This window comes from Spermophilus citellus, assembly GCF_964194105.1.
Source record: "Spermophilus citellus genome assembly, chromosome: 12".
Classification (NCBI taxonomy): domain Eukaryota; kingdom Metazoa; phylum Chordata; class Mammalia; order Rodentia; family Sciuridae; genus Spermophilus; species Spermophilus citellus.
In genome coordinates, this window is record NC_138198.1 from 14,578,786 (window position 1) to 14,600,669 (window position 21,884).

At 53.4% G+C, this 21,884-nt stretch overlaps 1 protein-coding gene across 2 annotated transcripts in view; it reads left to right on the forward strand.

The window, feature by feature from the left end:
• Positions 1 to 21,884, forward strand: part of RAB31 (RAB31, member RAS oncogene family) — an 87,472-nt gene that overhangs the window by 49,694 nt on the left and 15,894 nt on the right. For both annotated transcript variants that reach the window (XM_081262739.1, XM_081262738.1), the window contains exons 4-5: positions 12,840 to 12,911; positions 14,165 to 14,271. In XM_081262739.1, coding sequence (XP_081118865.1) covers positions 12,840 to 12,911; positions 14,165 to 14,271 — 179 coding nt within the window. The remainder of the gene's footprint in view (positions 1 to 12,839; positions 12,912 to 14,164; positions 14,272 to 21,884) is intronic.

The following is a 21,884-nucleotide window of genomic DNA, read 5'->3' on the forward strand; positions in this document are numbered from 1 at the left end:
AGGGGACTCCGGTAGAGAGAACGCTTCTCCGCTGTGTGCGCTCCCAGCGGGCGCTCAGGGCGAGGCAGGGGTGCTCAGAGGGGCCATCTGCCCCTGCTGCTGTTGTTTTTAGACAGCCCCTCCTGGCTCCTTTCCACGCTCCAGACCTGCGTTGCCCACCTTAGGCACCCCGCAGGAGAGCCTCTCCGCCCAGAGCACCTGCACCGCACCTGCAGGTCCCAGGGACTGGGCTGGGGTCACTGCTCACCCCTTCAGCAGGAGTAGAAAGGGACTCCTCCCGAGGGTTCTCGGGCACACCTCCTCTCCTGCATGCTGCATTCCAAGGGACTTGGTCCCCCTCCTGGCAGGGCTAGGTGATGACAGGACCCTGGAAGGAAGCTGTCACAGTTGCTGGAAGTCAGGTGGCTTTGTTTCCAGGGAAAAGCTGGGTCGTCTTACTGGAAAGTGGGAGAACCAGATGCTCGGCTCCCAGAAGGAGCGGCCGACTTGTTACGTGTTCTTAATTCTCCTTATTTGCTGAAAACACGTATATGGAGAAGATCACATGCCCTGCTAATAAGGCATAAAGCTAAAATTGGAGTCCCAGCAGTCTGGGGCCTGAGCATTATAGTTTTGTTTTGATATAAAAACCACACAAAAGCCATATGTTTGAAAGTAAAATTATCCAAACTCCCACCACCCAGATAGTTCCAACATTGGCATTAGATGATCATTTTTCATCTGCTTCTCTCCCTGTTGATGATTTTTATTGGTGAAATCATGGTTCTTTGCAGTGTGCTGTTCTCATTTGATAATATAGTGTCACCAAGGAGAGATTTCTAAGCAATGTGTGACATCTATTCTAATACACCATTCAAAGCCTTGACAACGTTTGATGAAACTTGGTATTTTGTTGAGATTTTCAGTTGATCATATTTCTCATGATCATAATTGCTGCTTTCCCTCACTTTGGCTGTCGGCTGTAGACGTCTGCGACTCTATTAATATATTGAAGCTTCGTTTTCCTTTTCCAGTGCTGGAAGCACACTCAGAGCCTTGGGCGGGCTCGGCAAGTGTCCTGCCACTGAGCTGCACCCCAGCCTGCATCCATAATCTTAAAAATGATATTTTTGTAGGTCTGGGGTCCATGGCAGGACGTTCTTCCTTGGTGCTTCTGGGAACAGGATTTAATTGGGGTGACGATTCCAGGTGAATGCCTTCAGGGTCCAGTTTTGTGGACAGCGTGAGCAATGTTTGGAGGCCTGTGGTCACCTGGTCTGTGCAGCCCTTGGAGGCCAGCCTGGTTCCCCTGGGGCTGCAGGTCCACTCCTCCCTGATGGAGTCTCGTAGCTGCAGGGATGTCTGTCTTCAGGGGGTTGGGCAGCCCTGCGCTGGCTCTAACTGCCCCAGTATTGGCCTTGGCTAATTCTGAGCTAAAAATAAAGCCCGTGTCTGCGGTGGCCATGGCCAGGCGTCCCGCCTCCGCGATTACTGGAGCCAGCGGACTTGACCATCTTCTATTCTCTTTGTACAAATCTGCTACTTCCCTCCCTGATTTCACAATTTCAAACCACAGTGTCCGGGTTTATGGCGTGACTGTGTCAAGGCGGCTTTCTGGGCCCTTGGAGGGACCAGCCCCACCCAGAGGCTCCCAGGAGTTAGGGACCAGCCAGTGCTGAGGAGTGGAGGTGCGGCCCCAGCTCTGCCTGCCACATGTCGAGGAGAGGGCCCACTCACTGTCCAGTCCTGGTTCTCCTTTGGCTGGGCACAGACTTATGCATTCTGGAAAAATCATTTTTCCCTCTGAGCGCTGCAAATGTCAAAGGATCCTCCTCCTTCCCTTTGTATAAGAGGCAGTGCGACCTCCACACGCTGCCCAGATGGTGTTCTCTTCATCCAGCGGAGCGCGGGCTTTGGCCTCCTTCCTGCAGGGTGGGAGGAGAGGTGTGGCCGTCTCCTGGAGGAGTCTTTAAAAGTTGGCTGTTGAATCCAGCTATTAGCAGCCGAACATTTTCAACATTTGCGCATTCAGGGTGGTTCCCAGGAGGGCAGAGAGAGGGGAGGGTGCCTCTGGGTCCCTGTGTTGGCCTCTGCGGGCTTTGGAGGGCTATTATCTTATGCATGTGGGGAGACTTTTTAATAGCATGTCCCCCTCTCTACATAGGAAGCTCTAACAAAGAAGGACGTTTGGAGGGAGCTGGACAGGAAAGAATGGCTTGGTGACACAGGAGGAGCCTCAGTGCCCCACCCTGTGTGCAGGAGCCACACCTGAGTGGTCCCTGGGGCACAGAGGGACGCATCTGCCAGCCCGCCCTCTGGTGCCCATTGGCAGTCTCTGTGATGGGGCCGTGACATCTCAGCCCCATCCAGCCCCGTGAACGTCCCTCCTGGGTTTTCCACTTAGGCTGGAGGATAATGTCTTCACTTATGTTTTAGTCAGCATTTCTGATGCTGTGGGTTTATTCGGGGGCTCACAGTTTTGGAGGTCTCGGTCCATAAAAGGCAGGCTCCACTTCTCAGGGCTCAGGGTGAGGCGGAACATCATGGCGGGAGAGGCTGGCGAAGGAAAGCAGCTCACATCACGGTGACCAGGAGGCAGAGAGAGAGAGAGAGAGACTCCACTCTCCAGATTCAAAATATATACCCACAGCCAGGCCCCCAATTCCCACCTCCTCCAGCCACACCCACCTGCCTCCAGTCACCTCTCTGGTATGGAGAGGACATTATGTCATTTGCTACTGTTATCTTTTTTTTCAGTGTGTAAAAAACTTGCTAGAACATAGATACGAAAGAAAGATAAGGGATAACAAATTGAATGGTGCCCTGTGGGCCTGAGCAAGCTGCCTTTATCCAGTACAGCCCAGTGACTGGAAATTCCAAGTGCAATCTTAAACACACGAGACTTTAGGGTGCAGAATATCATGATTAATCCTGAAAGTTGGCCCATGGTTACATGTGTGTGAGGTCTTTTTTTTTGTTTTAATCTTTTAATTTTGAAGTAATCACACTTAACAGGAAATTTGCAAAAACAACATGGGGGCTCAGGGGCTGCAGGCCCTGCTTCTCCCGTGGCTGTGCATGACAGGGGCCTGCTGTTCACTCAGGGCTGGGAGGAGGCAACGCCCCTGGAGGGCATCTAGAAGAAGCAGATGTACTGTGGCTCTGGGTCTCTCCACTTCCCGGGACCCCTCCTGGCCTGGTTGAGGCTCACTGGGAGCTCTGGCCTTGGGGCTTGCCGTCCTCTTCCTCTGGTTGGCCTTGGGTGCAGCTGACCCTGCCCTCACTCATGTTTTCTGGATAATCCATCCTGGAGGGTTAGTGGTTGGGAATCTCGTTATCCAAGATGTGCTCTCGTCCACATTTTTTTTCTGCGTTGGCTGCTGGTTTGCGTGCCACAGGCTGCACCTTCCAGGAAACTGAGACAGCACATACATCCTCCTTCAAACCCCGATTCTTATGGTCAACTCAGAAAATTTCAGACACGTCATTCACAGTAACAGGCATGAGTTTATTGAAGGGACAGGAAAGGGAAAGGAGAGTGTGGGTCCTCTCAGAGAGAAGGACAGTGTGCCCCTCCTGCACTCTAGTTTTATTTGGATCCCAGAGAGGTTTCCAGTGAGTCCTGTCCAGGTCCACCTCTTGACTTGTGAATGACAGCAGGATGACATCAGACTTTCAAGTCCCCACTGCAATGACAACTCTAGGTCACTTTGACCCATGTTGTCAGGTTCTAATTGGAATCTGTTCTTAACAAATTTTTTGCTTGGGAGGAATTTTCCTTATTTCCCTGAATTTTAGGATCTGGTCCGTGAAGGGGTCACAAAAGTCCCCAGGCCTGCATTTCTCCTGCAGATAACAGGTAGCTGGCTGAGAAATGTGACATACCCTGTCCGCTCAGGCCAGGCAGGGCTGCAGGTGAATTGCTTCTTGGAGAAGACAGCGTGTGGGGGCAGGGCGGTGGGCCAGGGCATGGAATGTTGCCTTAACCTCTGTTCGCTCCGCTCGGGTCCGTCCATCTGTCCGCTATCAGGTGGAGCACCACCCACCTCTTCTTTTTTTAAAAAGAGTCTTCACTGAGATGTGACGCACGTGTCATTCACTTCCTGCACTTGGCCTGTGCAGTCCAAGGGTTCTGGGGTACCCAGCACTGCACAGTCAGCTTTGGAGCCCTCCAGTTCCCAGGAGGAAACCCCGTTAGCAGTCAATCCCACCTTCCTGCAAATGCCCCAGCCCTGGGGCATTTCCTTTTTATGGTGCTGGGGATGGAACACAGAGCCGGTCACATGTGAAGCCCACTCTGCTGTACCCCGGGCCCTGGGCTGCTGTCTAGACGGGTCATGCAAGTGGGACCAGGATCTGCATGCCTGTGATGAGTCCCTCCACTCCGCCACAGCTGTGCAGAATGCTCCTCGCTCGCTGGCCAGCTCCCCTTGGTGGTGGAGGAATAGGGACGTTGTGTAAGGATCGGGCTGAGCGTCCCTCACCCAGAGCACCTGACGTCAGAAGGTTCCTGATCTGGGTTTTTAAAACCTTGGGATATTTGAATACGTGTAGTGAGGTACCTGGGGGACGGGACTCTGTCTAACACAGAGCTCGCTGATGTCAGGTGCACACCACTCTCTTTGTTGCCCCCGTGTTTGGCCTCGTGTGAGGTCAGGTGTGGAGTTGTCCACCTGTGGGGTCAGGTTCATGCTCAGGTCTCAGATTCTGCACCATTTGGGGTGCTGGCTTCTGGGTGAAGATTGGTCACCTGTAACACACTTACGAATCTGCCATGGGAGTGGACCCTGGTGGCCTCCACTTCTGTGCTGTTGGAGGAGTGGCGCTAGAACGTTCTGCGCAGTTTCGTGCAGGTGTGTTTCGGGTCTCCTGGGCATACGTGTTCAGGAGGGGAGCTGACCTGACGGGTCCTGTGTGAGCTCTTGGGTTGGCAGTCAGAGGAACGGCCCAGTGGTTTCCCAAAGCACCGTCCTGCCCTGTGTCCCGGTGCGCAGTCTCGGTCTCCATGCTCTCCCCAGTGCTGCCTGCACCCGTTCTGGGTCTGAAGGCAAGTCCTGCTTCTCTTCCAAAAGTGTCACAGCCCATCTCTTTCTGCCCTGTGACTCGTTTGGAGTTGATTTTTGTGTCTCTGGTATGGAAAGGACCCCTCTTTGCTCCATTGTCCCAGTGTGATTTGTTATAAAGACTGTCTTTGCTCAGTTAGTTGTCCTGGCATCTTTGCTGGAAACCAGCTGACCATTTCTGAGCTTCATGTTGGTGGTCTGGGCGGGTGGCACCACGTTGTCCTGCCTGTCATTTGTGGCTTTGTGTTTAGCTTTGAGCTTGGGAAACTTGGTTCTTTCTCCAGGTGGTTTTGGCCACTCTGGGCCCTTACATTTCCACATGAATTTTTATATCAGCCTGTATATGAATTTACAAAGAAAAAATCAACTGGAATTTGGATAAGGATTGTATTCAGTCTATAGAAGACTTTGGGGTTACCTAGTCCCCAACGTAGAAGTGCTCATTTACACTTTAAGTGATAAGCCAAGTTGTCTTTCATCTCTTTAGAAATAACTCCAAGATTGGAAATGGAACATGATCTCAGAGGAAAAAGTCTGAATAAAGAATTAAATCTTTTGTCTGTTTAAATGTGTTCCCCATAGTAAATTCATATAGAACCATAAACAAGATTAGTTTGTGAGGTTATCATTTAAAATTTAGCAAACCATCTTAAAATTTATGATATTTGACAAGTTGCATTTTTAAAAGGATTATTTGCACTGGTTTCATTTTTTCAGCAATATATTCTAAGCCAGGACGGGGCCTTGTTAAGTGGTGCTTTGTGCTTGAGAGCATGTGACCCTGCTCCCTGAGCAGAGGTGCCCTCTGACCTAGTTCCTGTGCCCTCCTCTTAGCTGGGAGGTGTCCCGAGCATCATGGAAAAACACAGATGAGCACATGATAAGCCCCTGGAGTTGCATCTCAGCCGTGTAGTGTAGACTTTTTAAAAAATTTTGGTGTTGGAAATGGAACCCAGGGTCTCATGCACGCACCAGCCCACTGCCCGCCAGCCCTCACCTTTGACCTTCCATACCAGGTAGAGAGGGCCATCCTGCCTCCTCCAGGAGCCGAGGATTTCCTAGAAGCACTCGGGAATTTGGGTGCCCTGTGCTCTTGGCCAGACTTCTTGTTCCCCTTCTGTTTGTCCCCCTGTCTGCCTGCCGTCCTTGGAAAGACCAGCTGAAGGGCACTGCCTCAGAGCTCCAGGACTGCTCTCCACCCAGCTGTGGTGAAAGGCAGGGTCTGGGGGCACCCGGAGAAGGCGTAGGCCCCAGAGGGCACCTGCCTTAGGCCAAGTTCACGCTCTCCAGACATCAAAGGAAACTCCTGGGCCCTCTTTCCGTCTTTGTTCAGAGTGCTGGAATCTACCCTCCAGAAAGTGGCTCACTGTTCATAGGCAGTGGCCAGAGTCAGAGGAAAAATTGACCTTGGGAAGCTCTTGAAGAGTGGGGCTCTCAGGAGCCCAGAATGAGCTCTGTGCTACCTGCTCTGCTGGCCCTGCAGCAGGACGGCCCAGCTGGACACCAGCAGCTGACGCTGCCCCAGGGTCCTGCCCCCCCCCCTTGCTGGGTGGAGGCGCCCCTCGCCTACTGCAGCCCCCAGGCTGTTCCGTGGGACCTTTTAATCTTCCTCATCTTGGCTGGGTGCCCTGCATTGCTGCCGCAGTGAGGGCCACAACTCAGAGCTTCAAACATTAGACTCACTGTCTTCCCCCTTGGAAGGTGTGAACTACAAAATGGGCATCACTGGGCTGAAGCCAAAGTGACCCAGGGCTCTGTGGTCCTTCCTGGAGGCGTGAGGAAGAGCCTCCCTTGCCTTTTGTTTATTCATTTTTCTCTTTTTGTGGTACTGGGGACTGAACCCAAGGTGCTCTACCACTGAGCCTCATCCCAGCCCTTTTTATTGCACTTTGAGACCCCGTCTTGCTGTAGTGCCATATTTGTGGGACCCCAATAGACCTCCAGGAGGTGCAAGCACACAAGAGTCTTTATTGCAAGCTCGACTCTGGACTCACAACCGTTCCCGACACAGCGGTCCCAGGGAGTGAGTCCCGGTTCTTTGTTCAGTGAGACTTTATAGGTTTTTTTGGGGGGGATACTCTATGTGTCATAACATCACACAGCAAATCATTCCATACCACAGGAAAATCAAACAACAACTCTTAACATTGATTAGCACATTCACTGGTGGGAACAAGTTGGGTAAGGTGATTGGTTAGTACAAGAGGGGGATTCATTTGAACTGATTGGTTTAGGCCACGAGGGGTGTACATGTTAAACTAGATGGTTTCCCAACATATTATCAACCACCATAAACTACTGGGGGGGTCATCTGGCATCCCAGGTATTTCCCTGTCTCATGCTGATTGGTGGCTGCTAGGAGGGTTGCTATGGGTCCCCACCTAGCCTGACTGAGTCAGGGACACCTGGCGCCTCAGACCTCTCCTGTTATTTGTAGATAAACAACTCAGCAGGGTGGGTATGTGCGTAGGAAGGCTCTGTAGGTTTTTCCAAGGACAAGGGTCATGCCCACTTCCTTGGACAGGCTTTGGTCTGAGGTAGAGGCTGGTTTCTCAAAAATGGAGTCACATCAGTTTCTCATTGCTAAGTGGCCGAGGCCCTGGGACTGCAGATTTGTGCCGCGGTGCCCGCCCTTCCTTGCCTCTTGTGGAGACCACCTGCATGGCTTGGCTGGAGCTGCCCTGTCCATCTCCAGAACCAGCAGAGCAGCATCTTCGGGTCTCTGACTCACTGCCTCCACCAATGACCTCTGATCACACGGGGCCACCCAGATAATCCAAGGTCATCTCCCCACCTGAAGGTCGGCGGACTGGCAACCTTAGTTCCCTCTTGCCTCAAACAGGACACAGTGCAGGCCCTGGGGACTGGGGAGGGGCATCCTTGAGGCCACTATTCTGCCTGCCACACTCCAGGGTCCCCAGGGCCTGGTGGCTGCTGGCACATACCACGTGTTCAGTGATGCACTAAGTATGTCTCTGTTTCATCAGTTTAAGCAACATTTCCTTTCAGGGAAGCTACACGGGAGTGGGAGAAGCGTGCAACTTGGAGCCAAAAGACCTGTGTTCAGGTCCAATTTTGCCATTTAGGAGCTGTGGGGCGACAGCTCACATGACCACGCTGAGCCTAAGTCTTCTCTGCTTGCTGTCCCAGGGCCATTGAGTCACACAGCACACGGTTCAGTCATTAGGTATCTGTGGAGTCCTGCTGTGGGCCAGAGGAGGGCTCAGGCCGGTGTTCCTAGGGTGGGGCCAGTGAGACGTGGGAACTGTGAGGGAGTGGCCCTGGGGATGTTCAGGGGCAGGTCAGGCCTGGGTGGCTGTGTGTTCCAGGATCAGGAGGAGCCCAGGAGCGGGTCTTGGACACCAGCGTGGGGAGCTCAGGTCTGCACTGGGTAAATCAGAAGGGTTTGGAAGGAGGAAGTGGTACAGTCTGACTTCCAGAGGGGAAAACGGACTCTGGTGTTGAGATCCACAAGACGCCAGGTATTTGCTTCAGAGCCTCCTGGGGCTGTGGCCCGTGGGGTGGGAGCCCAGGAGGGGCAGCAAGGAAGCCAGCAGCTGTGGTGGTGATGACCTTGAAGGTGGGGACGAGAACATGAAGTTCTTTATACACTGCTCTTGTCTTGGGTTTATTGGAAACTTCCACAACAAGAAGTTGAAGATAAATACATTCTGTGGAAACAAATATCACAATCCAGCTGCTCAAATCAGGATCCCTCTGGCCGCTGTGGTCAGCTCAGAGGCCACTGCACTGTCCAGATGCCCAGCACCCGGTCAAGGAAGGTCACCCTGCTTGGAGAGGAGGCAGTGGCAGGGACAGGGCCCCCGGGCAGGTCTAAGGCTGTTGGGGGACCCAGACCCCGCTCTTGTATGGCATCTGTGTGATCGGGTCACTGGGGGACTCTCTGGGGCTGTGCAGATGGGCTGCTCTGGCCCACTGTCTGTGCCTGAGCCCAGGAGAGCCCCGGATCCGCTTTTTCCTCCTGCCACGACTGCTGCGTCCTGTCCTGTCTAAGGCTGGCCTGCTGTTGCACCCTGCAGGGCATTGCCTTGGGCAGGGTGTAAGACCCCAGAGACAGCCGAGCGGGGAGGACAGGAAGAGAGGCAGTGACCACCTTCCTCCAATGCCAGTGCCCACACCAGGTCATTTTTTTGCAGATGCCTGGGTCAGCGGCTGCCTGTGACATGACAACTAGGAAGGTGGGGCCGCCCTCTGGACTTCAGGAAATTCCTGTTGCCCACAGACAGCTCATAGCTGAGGCTCACTGCCCTGGGGGGGGGTAGGTTTCATGGGTGGCCTTTTAGACTGATCCACGCCCTCCCCCAGGCCCTGACTCATGGAGAGAAGTCTGTTTCCTGCTAAGAAGGTTCACCCTGCACCTGCAGAAAGGAGGCCCGGGCTCCTAGGTCACCCTAACCCAGTTCTTCCTGGGACTTCACCTCTACCTGGGACCCCTGCTGTAAGAAGCTCTGACCCCAGTGATTAGGAAAGAAAGAGAAGTCTTGTCATTGTCACGCATCGCATCGTGCTGAATACTTTCTCGAACAATTCAGACACAGCAGAGCGAGGAGCACTGTCCTCTGAGGTCCCCAGCAGGAGCTGCTGCAGGAGCTCAGCCTCTGTCTCCTGCCGTTCCCCTCTGTGTCCTTAGGTCCTTAGTGGCTGGTCTGGATGGCCCTCTGCTTCCTCGTGAGAGAGGGTGTTGTGAGGGAAGGAAGACACCCTGGGGATGTGTTTCCATTCTTTTGCTGATGCTGGAATGTCAGGAATCTTCTCTCCTGCTTCCTTCTCTGAATCCCCAGCTCTGTGGCTTCCGGACACAGGCCTTGGGGGACAGTGTCTGGAGACTGGGTGGGCCTATGATTGAGTGGCTCCTGAGGCAGACCCCCATGCTGTCATGGTCACAGACCAGTGCTGGCCCCCCCTGGACATCCTGCTGTGAAACCCCTCTTGCATTCCAGCCTGGGCGCTCTGCTGAGCTCCTTCTTCTCCAGGAGGCAGAGCCCAGCACAAGCTGCGCCTTGGAAATGTAGTGGTCATCCACCACCGCGCACTCCTGACCACAGGAGCATGCTGCCATGAGATTTCTGATGCCACCAGCCTGCACTGAAGGGTTCTTGCCTCAAGTGGACAGGGTGGTCTGAGGGTTAGGGGGTCTACTGATTCACGTGTGCACCATGCAGCTGAGCCCTGTGTGTGTGCATGTGTGTGTGTGCGTGTGTGTGTGCGTGCGTGTGTGTGTGCGTGCGTGTGTGTGTGTGCGTGCTCACACATGCAGGCGGGTGTGGGACGGGAAGAAGTGAGTGTGTTGTAAGTGCGGCAGTCAGAAGAGCAAGGCTGGGCAGCTGGCTTCGCCCAGAGCCCCTGGTCCTTGTGTGATGAGCGAGCGCTGACACAGGGCTGGAAGAACCAGGCTGTCATTGCTGACCCCATTTCCATTTGACAAGATTTGAAAACCAAGACAGAGCCAGGCCAGGCCTGGGACTGTCTCAGAGCCCCCTTCCTGTCAGGCCATGCTCTAAGGTGGCTCTAGGCGCTGCAGGTTCCTGGGTGTTGATGTGGACAACCTGAAACAAGTCATAGGAGGTGCTGGGAACTCAGAGTCAAGACCAAGAGGGACAGGTGCCTTCATGGCAGGCTGGGCTGCCCGTTATGTGCCCATGGTTCCCCGTGCACCTCCGGGGCAGCAGCACTATGTCTCATGTCTCTCAAGCCCATTTGCCAAGAAACCTTTTCCCCAAAAAGCGCCTGAAGGCCTCGATGCCCATAGTGGACGCTGGGAGTCACTGAATGATGCCATCTCACCCACGTGCTATCGAGTGTTCTTCTGGAACCTGGGCTTGATGGTTCTCTGGTGTCCCGTGCTGTGGTCCACTAGAACCACCTTCCCACTCCTGGTGGCCAGGCCTTGAGGTTGGCAAGGAGAGTGAGTCATGGTGCCCTTGTGAGGGCTCTGTGTCCTCGAGAGGCCCAGCGCTGAGTCAGTGTGTGGACGCTTATGAGGCCACGCCCATCTATCCTCTGCCCTGCTGGAGGAGGGTCTGGAGTGCCCCAAAGGCCCTGTGTGGGAGGCTGGGTCCCCAGGGTGGTGCTCTGGGGAGGAGGTGGGGCTTTGCGGGAGGCCTTTCAGGTTGTTGGGGATGTGCCCTTTGTTGGGGAGACAGGCCCTGGTCCCCCACTTTTCCTGTCTGTTGCTGCCTGGCTCACGGTGAGCGGAACTTCGCCATGATGTGCTGCCCAGAGCCTTGGGGTGACCCTCAACGGACTGACGCTGCCCGGATGCACACCAGAATAAGCCTGTTGTCTTCCTGAGTTGGTCACGGCAGGCATTTCATGACAGTGATGCAGAGCTGACACATATCCCCCCGTGAGCACTGTCCAGGGAGCTGGAGTGCTCGACCCCCCCCTTACAGAGGGACACCCCTGGCAGACCCCTTCCTCCGTATGCTGGACAGCTGTGGTTAAGAGCCACTGAGGACGTGGACATCCGCTCTTTTGAAGACGAGCATTGCCTTTCACAATTCCCCGGCTGCTTCTAAACAATTAAATGGGCCACAGAGTGACCTGAGCCCTGGAGTCTGGTCTCACAGGTGTGTCGTTGGTAACTGGGGAAGAAGAGATTTTGAACTGACATCTATTGGGCTGATTCTCCAACATCCTTTCAGTGAGATTTTAAAACAGAGCTTTGTTAGCCTCCTGGGATCCTGACTTTCATTTCTAGCCGAGTCTTTCTGCCAGCGTCCCCTGGGTCCTAGTCCTGACCCTGCGGAAGTCACGTGGCGTTCGGAGGCGTTCGGAGGCTGACGGTGGGGCATCTGCTTTATGTATGTGGAAAGTGTGTGCCAGGAGTGAGTCATCGTTTTGTCCCCCACAAACATTACCCTTGGTCAGTGCATTATTGACTTCTGGAAGTGAGATGGGAACTTCTAACTCATTAAAACCCCCACGTCCCCGGCAATAAAGCCCTCTAAGTGGCTGAGCCAGCAGATTTATTTCAAAGTGATTCCATTTGGAGGAAGGAAGGAATAAGTAATGCCTCCTTTGCCACCGTCTCTTCAATCATTCATGAGGCCTTCGCCCCGCCCGCTCAAGGAGGCCGGGGTGGAAGGGAGCTCCGTCCACCTCAGGCCACCACCGCCTGGCTCCCCGGGAGCTTTGAGAAATGAAGTTTGTACGACTCTCTTCCTAAGGTGGAGGCTGTTTTGAAAACCATGGGCATTTTGTTGGGTGTGACACGTGGATCTCAGGCCACCTAGGTGTACACCGTGGGAGCCTAGCAATTGCAGCAGGCACATTTGAGTGGCATCATTGGGCTTGGAAAGACCCGTGGCAGACAGTTGCCTCCTCCCGAGAGTTTTGGGGTGGTATTTGTTGGACCGAGGAGCTGGCAGGGCCAGGGCCAGCAAGCAGGGACACTGCTTGGGGCTGCCCTGGCCACCGGCTCTGCAAGGTCCAGCCGTCTCTCCAGCGTGCTCTTTCCCTCCCTTGGGACACGTATTTTCTTGCTGCTATGTAATCTCCTGAGATTGCCCGGGGTGGCCATGTTAGATCAGTGACGGGCAGTGCAGAGAAGACAGTTCACAGGACGGTGTCATTGTAAGTAAAATTGGGCTTTGGGTTTTGCACTCTTGAGGAGGTTTCATGGTCTGGAAACTGCAAGCCTGTGTTTGGGGGAGAGGAGAGGAAAGTTAACAGGAGCCCTGGAAGAATCCCAAGAGGAGTTTGCAGACCCTGTGGGGACAACAGTGGAAGCACACGTTGATGTCGGTGGTCTAACGTCTGTCTGTGTTCTTGCAGTTCCATTCCCTGGCGCCCATGTACTACCGAGGGTCGGCCGCTGCCGTGATCGTGTACGACATCACCAAACAGGTGAGAGTGCCTCCTTTAGGACCAGGGGCCCTTGTGGTGACATCCCTGTCTCGGGGGACCCCAGCAGAGCTGGCAGTGTTGAGTCTTGCCAGGAGCCTGGGATGAGGCCTCCTAGTGGGTGGTCAAGGGCAAGGACCCTCCTTTGAGCATATGTCATCCGTACCTGATGAAGCGTCTCAGACTTACCTCTAAATCAGACCACAGAGAACTTCCCTTTCTAAACACTGGACCGTCCACTTATAGATATTGTCCCCAGATCTTGTCTGCTGACATTGCCTCCAGAGTGTCAGCATTTTAAGAAAAAGTTTATCTCTCAGCTCTGTTTCATTAAGTCTGCGTACTTATTTTCTGGTAGCGTTTTGATCGTGCTCCTTTAAATGCCAAGGGCACAGGCGCACGCAGGTGCGTGTGCTGTGTTTGTGTACAGTTGTCACCCTGTCTCTAGTTTCAGTCACCCAAGGTCAACTGCCATTAGAAAATATGAAGTGGAAAATTCCAGAAAGACATTTCCTAAGTTTCAATGACTTCCATTGCAGTGCACGGTCATAATCATCCCATGCTGTTGTTAATTTATAAATCAAACGTCATCATGCACATGTAGGTGGAGGAAAATCATGGTGAACACTGGGGCTTGGGACTACATGCTGTCAGGTATCCACTGAGGGTCTTGGGGTGCGTCCCCCACAGATGAGGGCAGTGTGTACAGAATTCAGGTGCATGTCGTTTGGCAGCATTTTCCCCGCTTTCCGGACAACTGGATCGTGACTTCTTCCCCTGAAGTGCCACTCAGTGTGCATGGCCCTTGCTCTAGTAACACTGTGCTATCCTGAGATCTGACCCCTCTCCTGTGACCTGAGGGATGGTGGTGAAGGCCCGCTCAGGCAAGCGGGCTCCTCCACCAGAGTCAAGGCCGCAGCTGTGTTTGTCGGTGCTGGGGCAGAACATGAGGCCTCACACCCCAGGCAGGCTCTCCCAGGGAGCCATCTCCCAGGGAGCCACCTCCCAGCCCTGAGAGCGTTAAATCTATGCTATTTATAGAAAAACGACTACAGTGATTTTCTGAACCTCACCAGGTGTTAATTCTGGAGAAAGGAAAACTGCCATAGACTATTTAGGAATCACGTAGCTAATGTTGACTATGAGAGTTTCTTAAAAATGTTGGTCTCCTCTAAATTATGGGGAGATTGTGTTTGTATTTGGCCAAATGTCACATTGGTGGGTTGGCTCAACAACTGCCTTGTGCTCTGGTCTAGGATTCATTCCACACGCTGAAGAAATGGGTGAAAGAACTGAAGGAACATGGCCCAGAACGCATCGTGGTGGCCATCGCAGGGAACAAGTGTGACCTCTCAGACATCAGGTGAGCCGGCTCAAGCCTGTGCACAGGGCTTGCCCTTTGCCCTCCTCCCTGCCTGGCTGGGGGTTCTGGCCTCCCCGGGTGATGACACAGTTGATAGCTACTCACTTGTGGTGGTCAACGTGGTCAAGGAGAATTGATGCAAATCTGGTAGCCAGGAGATGAGGAATGTTAAAATCCAACCCATGTGGAGCACGGTGTAATCCTAGTGACTCAGGAGGCTGAGGCAGGAGGATCACAAGTTTGAGGCCAGTCTCTGCAACTTAGTGAGGCCCTAACCAATTCAGTAAGACCCTGTTTTGTAAATAAAATATAAAAAGGACTGGGGATGTGGCTCAGTGGTTCAGCACCCCTGGGTTTAATCCCTAGTACAAAAAAAAAAAAAATCAAAACCAACAATCCATATGCAGCACAGTCACATGCCTGACCCCAGGTATCTCTGTAGTGTTTTGTTGACGTTTTTATTGCTACGATCTCCATTACTATTCTCATTCCCACTAACAATTTTAGCAACACGTTCGTATGGAAAATGACCATTTGAATTCTTAATACTTTCCGTAGCATCCGTGCCTGTTTTAATTCTGGATTTTAACCTAAGCATATAGTCTGGTCCACAGAACATTGCTGTGGGGTTCGGAGGTCTGACTCTGGGGCATTTCCTAGGAGCACAGCTACGCGATGGCCCCCTGTGAAGTGGGTCCTGTAGCTTCCTTTGCCTGGTGCTTGCTGTGTTAGAATACCTGAGGCTGGGCACTATAAAGAAAAGAGGCTTTTTAAGCTTTGTCTGGAGGTTCAAGAACGTGACAGTGGTGTTCTGGCAAGTGTCCCGTGGCTGTTGCATAACATAAAGGGACCAGCTGTGTACAGAAGGGTCACTTGGTGACACAGGAGCCACACAGAGCTGGGGCCAGTTTCTCTCTTCACAGCCCTAACCCTGCTGGAGCTGGCTGAGGGTGCAGTGGGCACTCCATTCACCTCTCCCTGGGGTGGTGCCCACCGTCAGTCAGCCTCGCCTCTGAAGGGTCCCACAGCTCAGCACCCCCACATGGGGACTGTGCCCCTGGGGCACACGCAGTCACATCCACACCAGAGCACACAGAGAGGGGTGCAGGGACCCAGTCCACACGGTTGGAGTTTGAAGTGGCTCCCTCTAGCCTAGTGAGTGAGCTGTTTAATTATCTGAATGGGATTAAGAAAGGCTGTGCAGTGGTCCCTCTGCTTCCACGGGGACACAGTCCACGGTCTTCAGTGGGTGCCTGAAGCTGCAGGTGGTACCCCATTTCTCCTATCTATACATCCTCTGGGAAAGCTTATTTACACAGCACAGCAGAGGACCCTAACCACGGATGGAAACGAAACGCAATAATCATAACCTGTAATAAAAGTTATTCAAATGTAAACCATTTTTCCTGGAATTTTCCACTTAATGTTTTTGAACCCACTGAGGGGGGCGGGGGGTCTGCTGCATTGGACTGCGTGGTCCCTATACCTGGTCTAATTTCAGGATGTCCAGTCGTCGATTTTCACAAGGACAGTTATGTCAGGCTTCTGGTTTTGCTAATCCAAATTTGACCAAACCAGAGTTAAATAAGCAATGAAAATGGATCTTGCAAAGGTCTGTATCACGGCATTTGACAAATTGCTCGGCTGCTTTGGGATTTCAGAAGCCTTATATCACGTTGCATCTTGTTGGTTTATAGTAATAGCCATAAACCCACTTAATTGTCTGTTTTCCTGGGGGTTGGACAATCCTCAAGCTCCCTGGACTGAGTTCAGATGTCTGCCGTCTTTGCTGTGATCCGGAAAGGCTGCCCGGCCCCCACCTGCAGGATCACTTTCCGCTCGCCCTGGGAGCAGGGCAGGGCAGTGGCCTCGGCTGGAGCAGGGTCCAGTGGAAATAGTTCCCAGAGGAATGGCCTTGGTGAGGGCTCATGGTTATGTAGAGCTGGCGTCCAGTTGAAATGGGCATTTGCCGGCCAGCAACATCTGCCTAGGGCAGCGGGGCTGCCTTTACCTCTGGTGGCCAGGATGCCCAGCCTTGGTCTCCTGAGATCCTGGCTTGGTATTCTCTGGTTCAAGTTCAAAATATTGAAGCAGTTAAGAGGCCCCTGCGGCTCAGGGAGGGCTCTGTCACAGGGTGGCTCCTCAACCAGGGAGACAGGCCTGCCCCGTGCTGGCCTTGCCACCAGCACTGTGGACACTCACCTCTTATTCTGGTGCCCAGCGGATTCCTGCCTGGGCGGTTGTCAGGATCCCTGGCTGACACGACCCACCGCCTCACTCCCGACTGGAGATGCACTCACAACCCAGGTCCTGTGGGAGAACCCAAGGCCACCCAGTCTTGCCTCCAGGGGCGACGTCAGTCCCAGGTACAGTCCCAGGTAGTGCCCTTTCTGCCAGGTCTTGCACTGACCTCTTGTCAGGCACAAAACCATTTTAGATGGCATTTGTTTTTGGCTCATGCAGCAAGGAAATCACTCTGTGATTCTCCTTCAACCTCTGATTAGGTCAACGAGAAAGTCTAGTTTGATCCTTGTACCTTTAAACAATATTACTTGCAAACAATAAGTTAAATTGAAATGGTTTATGAACCACAAAATCCATAAAATTCTAAGTGTGTGGCTCAGTAAGTTCAGTACTCACAGAGGTGATTCTAGAACCTTCCCATCACCCTACAAAGAGTGTCACGCCTATTGGTTGAGTCACAGGCACCAGGACAGCTGAGCACTGAGAGGACACAGAATGGAGGACCCCGCGTCCCGTAGCCAGGCGCACTGTGGTAGCCAGGAGCAACCAAGGCAGTGTGCGAAGAGGCCCTGGGATAGCACGGAAGTGACTCTGCACAGCTGCGCTCAGCTGGCTAACAGAGGAGGGACGGGGAGGAAGGCAGGAGAGCCTTTCCCACAGGGAGCTCCGGTGGTCCAACTTCACAGGCAAAATGAAAACAAATGCCAACCTATGGGTCATGGATTTTAATGTAAAACCATAAAACTTTCAGAAAAACTCCTAAGAGAAATTAGGATCTAAGACTAAAGAGTCTTTTTTTAAATATTTATATTTTAGTTGTAAATGGACACAATACCTTTATTTTATTTCTTATGTGGTGCTGAGAATTGAACCCAGGGCCTCGAATGTGCTAGGCGAGTGCTCTACTGCTGAGCCACAACCCCAGCCCAGGCTAAAGAGTCCTTAGACTTGACACCAGCAACATGCCCTTGCCAGTTGATAGGACTGTATAGAACTTGACACCCACCAGTGGACACAAGGAAACCTGGGAAGACAGCACGGGACAGGGTCTCAGTGCCGACATCTTTTCTTGATGGTTTTGTGAAATGTGACCCTGTAGGGAAACTGCAAAAGTGCAAGGAATCTCTTGGTATTATTTTTGATAGCTGCTTGTGCATCTATATTGCCTCACTAAAAATTCAATGAATAAAAAGTTTATTTAGATAAAATAGGAAATGTTGGAACAGTGGTTTGTGTGGTATGTCTACATATGCACGTTACATACACACCCTTGGACATACAGCAAAACTCAGAGGGGCTATTGCCGGGTTTCTGTTCTCGAGACTAAAAGGCACAAGGATCACTCCAGGAAAACTGGGCGAACTGGGCTGCACAAAATAACCACACAAGAGACACAAATACCTTTTTGTTTGGGTCGCTGTGACGGGCTCCTCTGACCTTAAGGGTCCGCAGGAAGAGAGAGAGGGAGAGCACACACTGACCCCTTTTATTGAGGAGAAGCTATTCAAATGAGGCAAGGGGTCAGGTTTCAGGGGGCTGAGTCTATCTTCATGATGTCCACTGTCAGCAAGTTGACTGACATCTGGGTGGGCCACACCCAAGGGCACAGTAAGAGAAGGGGACACACACAAGGCACTTCCACGGAAGATTCTATCCTAAACAGGGCAAAGGGTTATATTACAAAGCAACAGTTGAGCGTAGCTTCACCCCTGGGGCTGTAGCAAGACACACCCATGCACGAGACACCGTCCCTCAAACCCAAGAAGGATGGGGAGAGTTCTGCCACATTTCTGTGACTGAGCGCCTCAGCACCCAGCCGGGGAGTATGACCCAGTCACGTGCAAGGTTGGTCTCCCACAGGCTATGTTCCCCTGAAGTTTTGTGAACACATTGAGCCAAGCTCACACACCAGTGTGCAAAGGAAACACAGGAGAAGGCTATGACACTCCCTCCAGGAGCGGGACATGGCTCAATGGTTCAGTGCTTGCTGGGCTGGCCCTGGCTTGATCCTCAGCACTGCAAAACAAACAAACAGAAACCCAAGGCAGCAACCAAAGCCTCCCACCCAGGCAACAGGAGGCCCGCCCTACGGTCTCTGCCCCAAACACATGAGACAGGAATATTCCAGGAAAAGGTGGGGCCTGTGAGCCAAAGGGCCTCTGTCCGTCGGGCGTCCCATGCAGGACAGGGGCGATGGCCAGCTGGTCTGTCTGCTGCAGACCTCCCCTGGCCTGGGTTTTCTGGGGAGTCAGCCAAGTCTGCAAACCTCCCAGGCTTCATTCAGAGCTTGACCTTCTTTTCCTCTAATCCCCAAATGCTTTGCTCTCCTGTAATTCCCAGAAAACAGTATTTTCATCAGGGTTGCAAGGGACTCCTGTGTGTGTGTGTGTGTGTGTGTGTGTGTGTGTGTGAGAGAGAGAGAGAGAGAGAGAGAGAGAGAGAGAGAGAGAGAGAGATCTCACCCAGCAGGCTCTAATGGCACAAGTCTGTCAGCTGTGGGAGGAGCCGCCCTGTGACAGGTTCTGGGACAGGAGTGGAGCAGCCTCTGAACCGGGCTCCACTGTTGGAGGCATCTGAATGCACAGTGCCCGGCAGAGGAGGAGCCCGCTCAGGGATCAGTGTGCATCATGTGCTTGCTCCAGAGGACACAGGTGGAGGGGCCTCTCTCCCAACTGCTGGGCCAGCGGTGATTAGATCTCAGAATCTGGAGACTTGTGTGGGCATAAAGCCGTCAGGGAGCAGACTGAGGAGCTGGCACTGCTCCCCCCGGCCTGTCTCGCTCCCTGCCCGCAGCGTGGCCAGGGGTCTCATAGAAAAAAAAAGCCTCTCAGAAGGGCTGGGAGCCTTGTCCTGGGCCTGGCAGGAAAGTGGGGCAATCAAGTACTGAGAGAGAAGAAATGGGTGACCTTGCCTCTGGGCTTTAGAAGGTTCATTAACTTCCGAATCCACAGGCCACTTGTTAAAAGTTCCAGGATCCAGCTCCAGAGGCTGTCACTCACACAAGAGGGAGGCAGGGAACTCAGCCATTTTTAGTGATCCTTTGACAAGTGTCCACAGATTGGACCAGAAGCGGAAAGCATTGCCTTAGGTGAGAGGAGTGGTTGGGAGAGAGAAGGAGGCTCTGACTGCAGGCCCTACCGCCTGTCCTCTCTTGTGCCCTACAGACCCCAGGAGAACTGAAGCAGGCCAGCACTGCCCATGCCCACAGCAGGAGGACAGCCCAGCTGCCCCGCCCCTCTTCCTGGGGCTCTCACCTCGATGGCCCTCAGGGGAACCAGCCGGGGCTGGTCTGCCTGCCTCTGTCAGGATGAGGCCCCCAGGCTGCAGCCTGACACCCAGCCCCTCCCTGGTTGTCTTTGGCACAGGCAAGGGATTAGGGTCACCTGGCCGTGCAGTGTCCATGAAGGGGCAGCAGGTACTTCAGGAAACATCTGCTTGGATTGTCAGAGGGCCAGGACCTCCAGTGTCGGGTCAGAGAAAAATGGGCAGCCTCTCCCTACCCAAGCCTTCAGCAGAATGACCCCTCACCCTTCCTCTGGGGTCAAGGTCGACTCTGTGAGCAAGGCTCCACTCATAGCCGCCACCACAGTCCATCTCCTGGGGAAACTGCTGCCCAGCCCTCCCAGAGCAGGCCTGTCCCTGTGCCCATGCTTGGCCTCATCTCCTTGGGTCCACACCCTGCGCTGGGCCTTCTGGACTTCCAGGTGTGGGCTCTTCCTTGGGGCAATGGCCTTTGTCCAGTGGATGCTCCTGTGAGCAGCTCCTCACACTCAGGGTCTGTGGGCACTTCCTGGTTCCATAGCGTTGGGCTGTGAGTCAGGAGGGGCAAGGGAGGGTGCAGGAGACGGCCAATGGAGGGCATCAAGCCTTGTTTGTTCTGTCTTCCCCGGGGAGTGAGGAAGGCCTCCCAGCAAGGCTATGGGCTGGAGCTGGTCCTCCTGGGCAGCCTTGCTTGTGGGTAGCCCTCTGCCAGGACCCCAGCTCCCAGCAAAGGCAGCCCAGGAGGCCCTGCGGACACCGGTCTGGCCTCTTCCCTGTCTGAGGAGTGGACTCGTGGTCTAGGGACTTATGTCAGCACTGGGGTGTCTCTAGCTGTAAGGGGGGACCCTTGGGGTGCTGTCCCTGAGTGGAGAATGTCCCTCCTGTACTGGAGGCTGTGGCCAGCCGAGGGCAGGGAGAAGGAGCTTTGTCCCACCATCCCTCGGTCATTCAGTCAGGAAACCTATTTCTGTGGCTCAATAACAAGAAAAGAGGAGAAGGATCTTTTTTTTTTTTTTTTTTTTTTTTTTTTTGGTACCAGGGATTGGACTCGGGGGTACTTGACCACTGAGCCACACCCGCAGCCCTATTTTGTATTTTATTAGGGACAGGGTCTCACTGAGTTGTTTACCACCTCGATGTATTGCCGAGGCTGGCTTTGAACTCGTGATCCTCCTGTCCCCGCCTCCCAAGCCCCTGGGATCACAGATGTGCGCCCCTGTGCCTGGCTGGAGGGAAGCAGCTTTGGGAGGAGGTGGAGCAGGGGGTGAACATGGTATGTGTGATTGGGAGGGTCATCGCCTTGCTGGCTGAGAGGTTAGGAAGGGCACAGGGAATGGGTCTCCAGTGGCCAATGTGCTGGACAGGAGGGCTTCTGCCCCTGCTTCCCCTTCACTCAGAACGGTGGCAGCTGTTGCTACCTGTTGGGCACCATCTCCTCCAGAGCCTCTGGGGCCCTGGGCTCCTGATGCTTCAGGAGACACCGCTAGTTGTAGATAGATAGGACACCCATTTGCCAGCCTTTTGGCGGGCAGTGAAAACTGTCTGGATTCCTGGGGGCCGTGCAGCTAACACCGGGCAGCACCTCTGTTGCTCCACGTTTGGGAGTGATGCTACATTTTCAACAGATTGAAAACATATTTGGAAATACACATTTTTTTTGGCGGAAAATAAGAATTATATTGCTTTCATGTGACTCCAAAATGTATTCCAGTCTTGGGAGTGGGCCAAAAAATGGACATAGGAAATTTTTTATTACTAATTACACAAACCAAATAACAGAATTTGAGATGCTGGATAATAAAGATCTGCTGTATCCCAAATGTTAGAAGGTACGCGTTGGAGCACGTCGCGGCTTACCACTGGTCTGGAGGCCGTGTCACGGCACATGGCGCTTTCTTCTGTGACACTGAGGCACCAGGGCCATGCCCTCGATGTGTGCCTCAGGTGGAGAGCGGCCCGCTCCTGCCTGCCCCGATGCCCTGCCCAAGCTGGGTGGCCCTGCTGCTTTCCAGGTCGGGGAGGGCGCCAAGGCTGCTCCTGTGCCCCGTGTTAGCCACAAGGAAACCAAGCCCAGAGCGCCTGGGGGGAGGGGCAGTCATGTGTTCCAG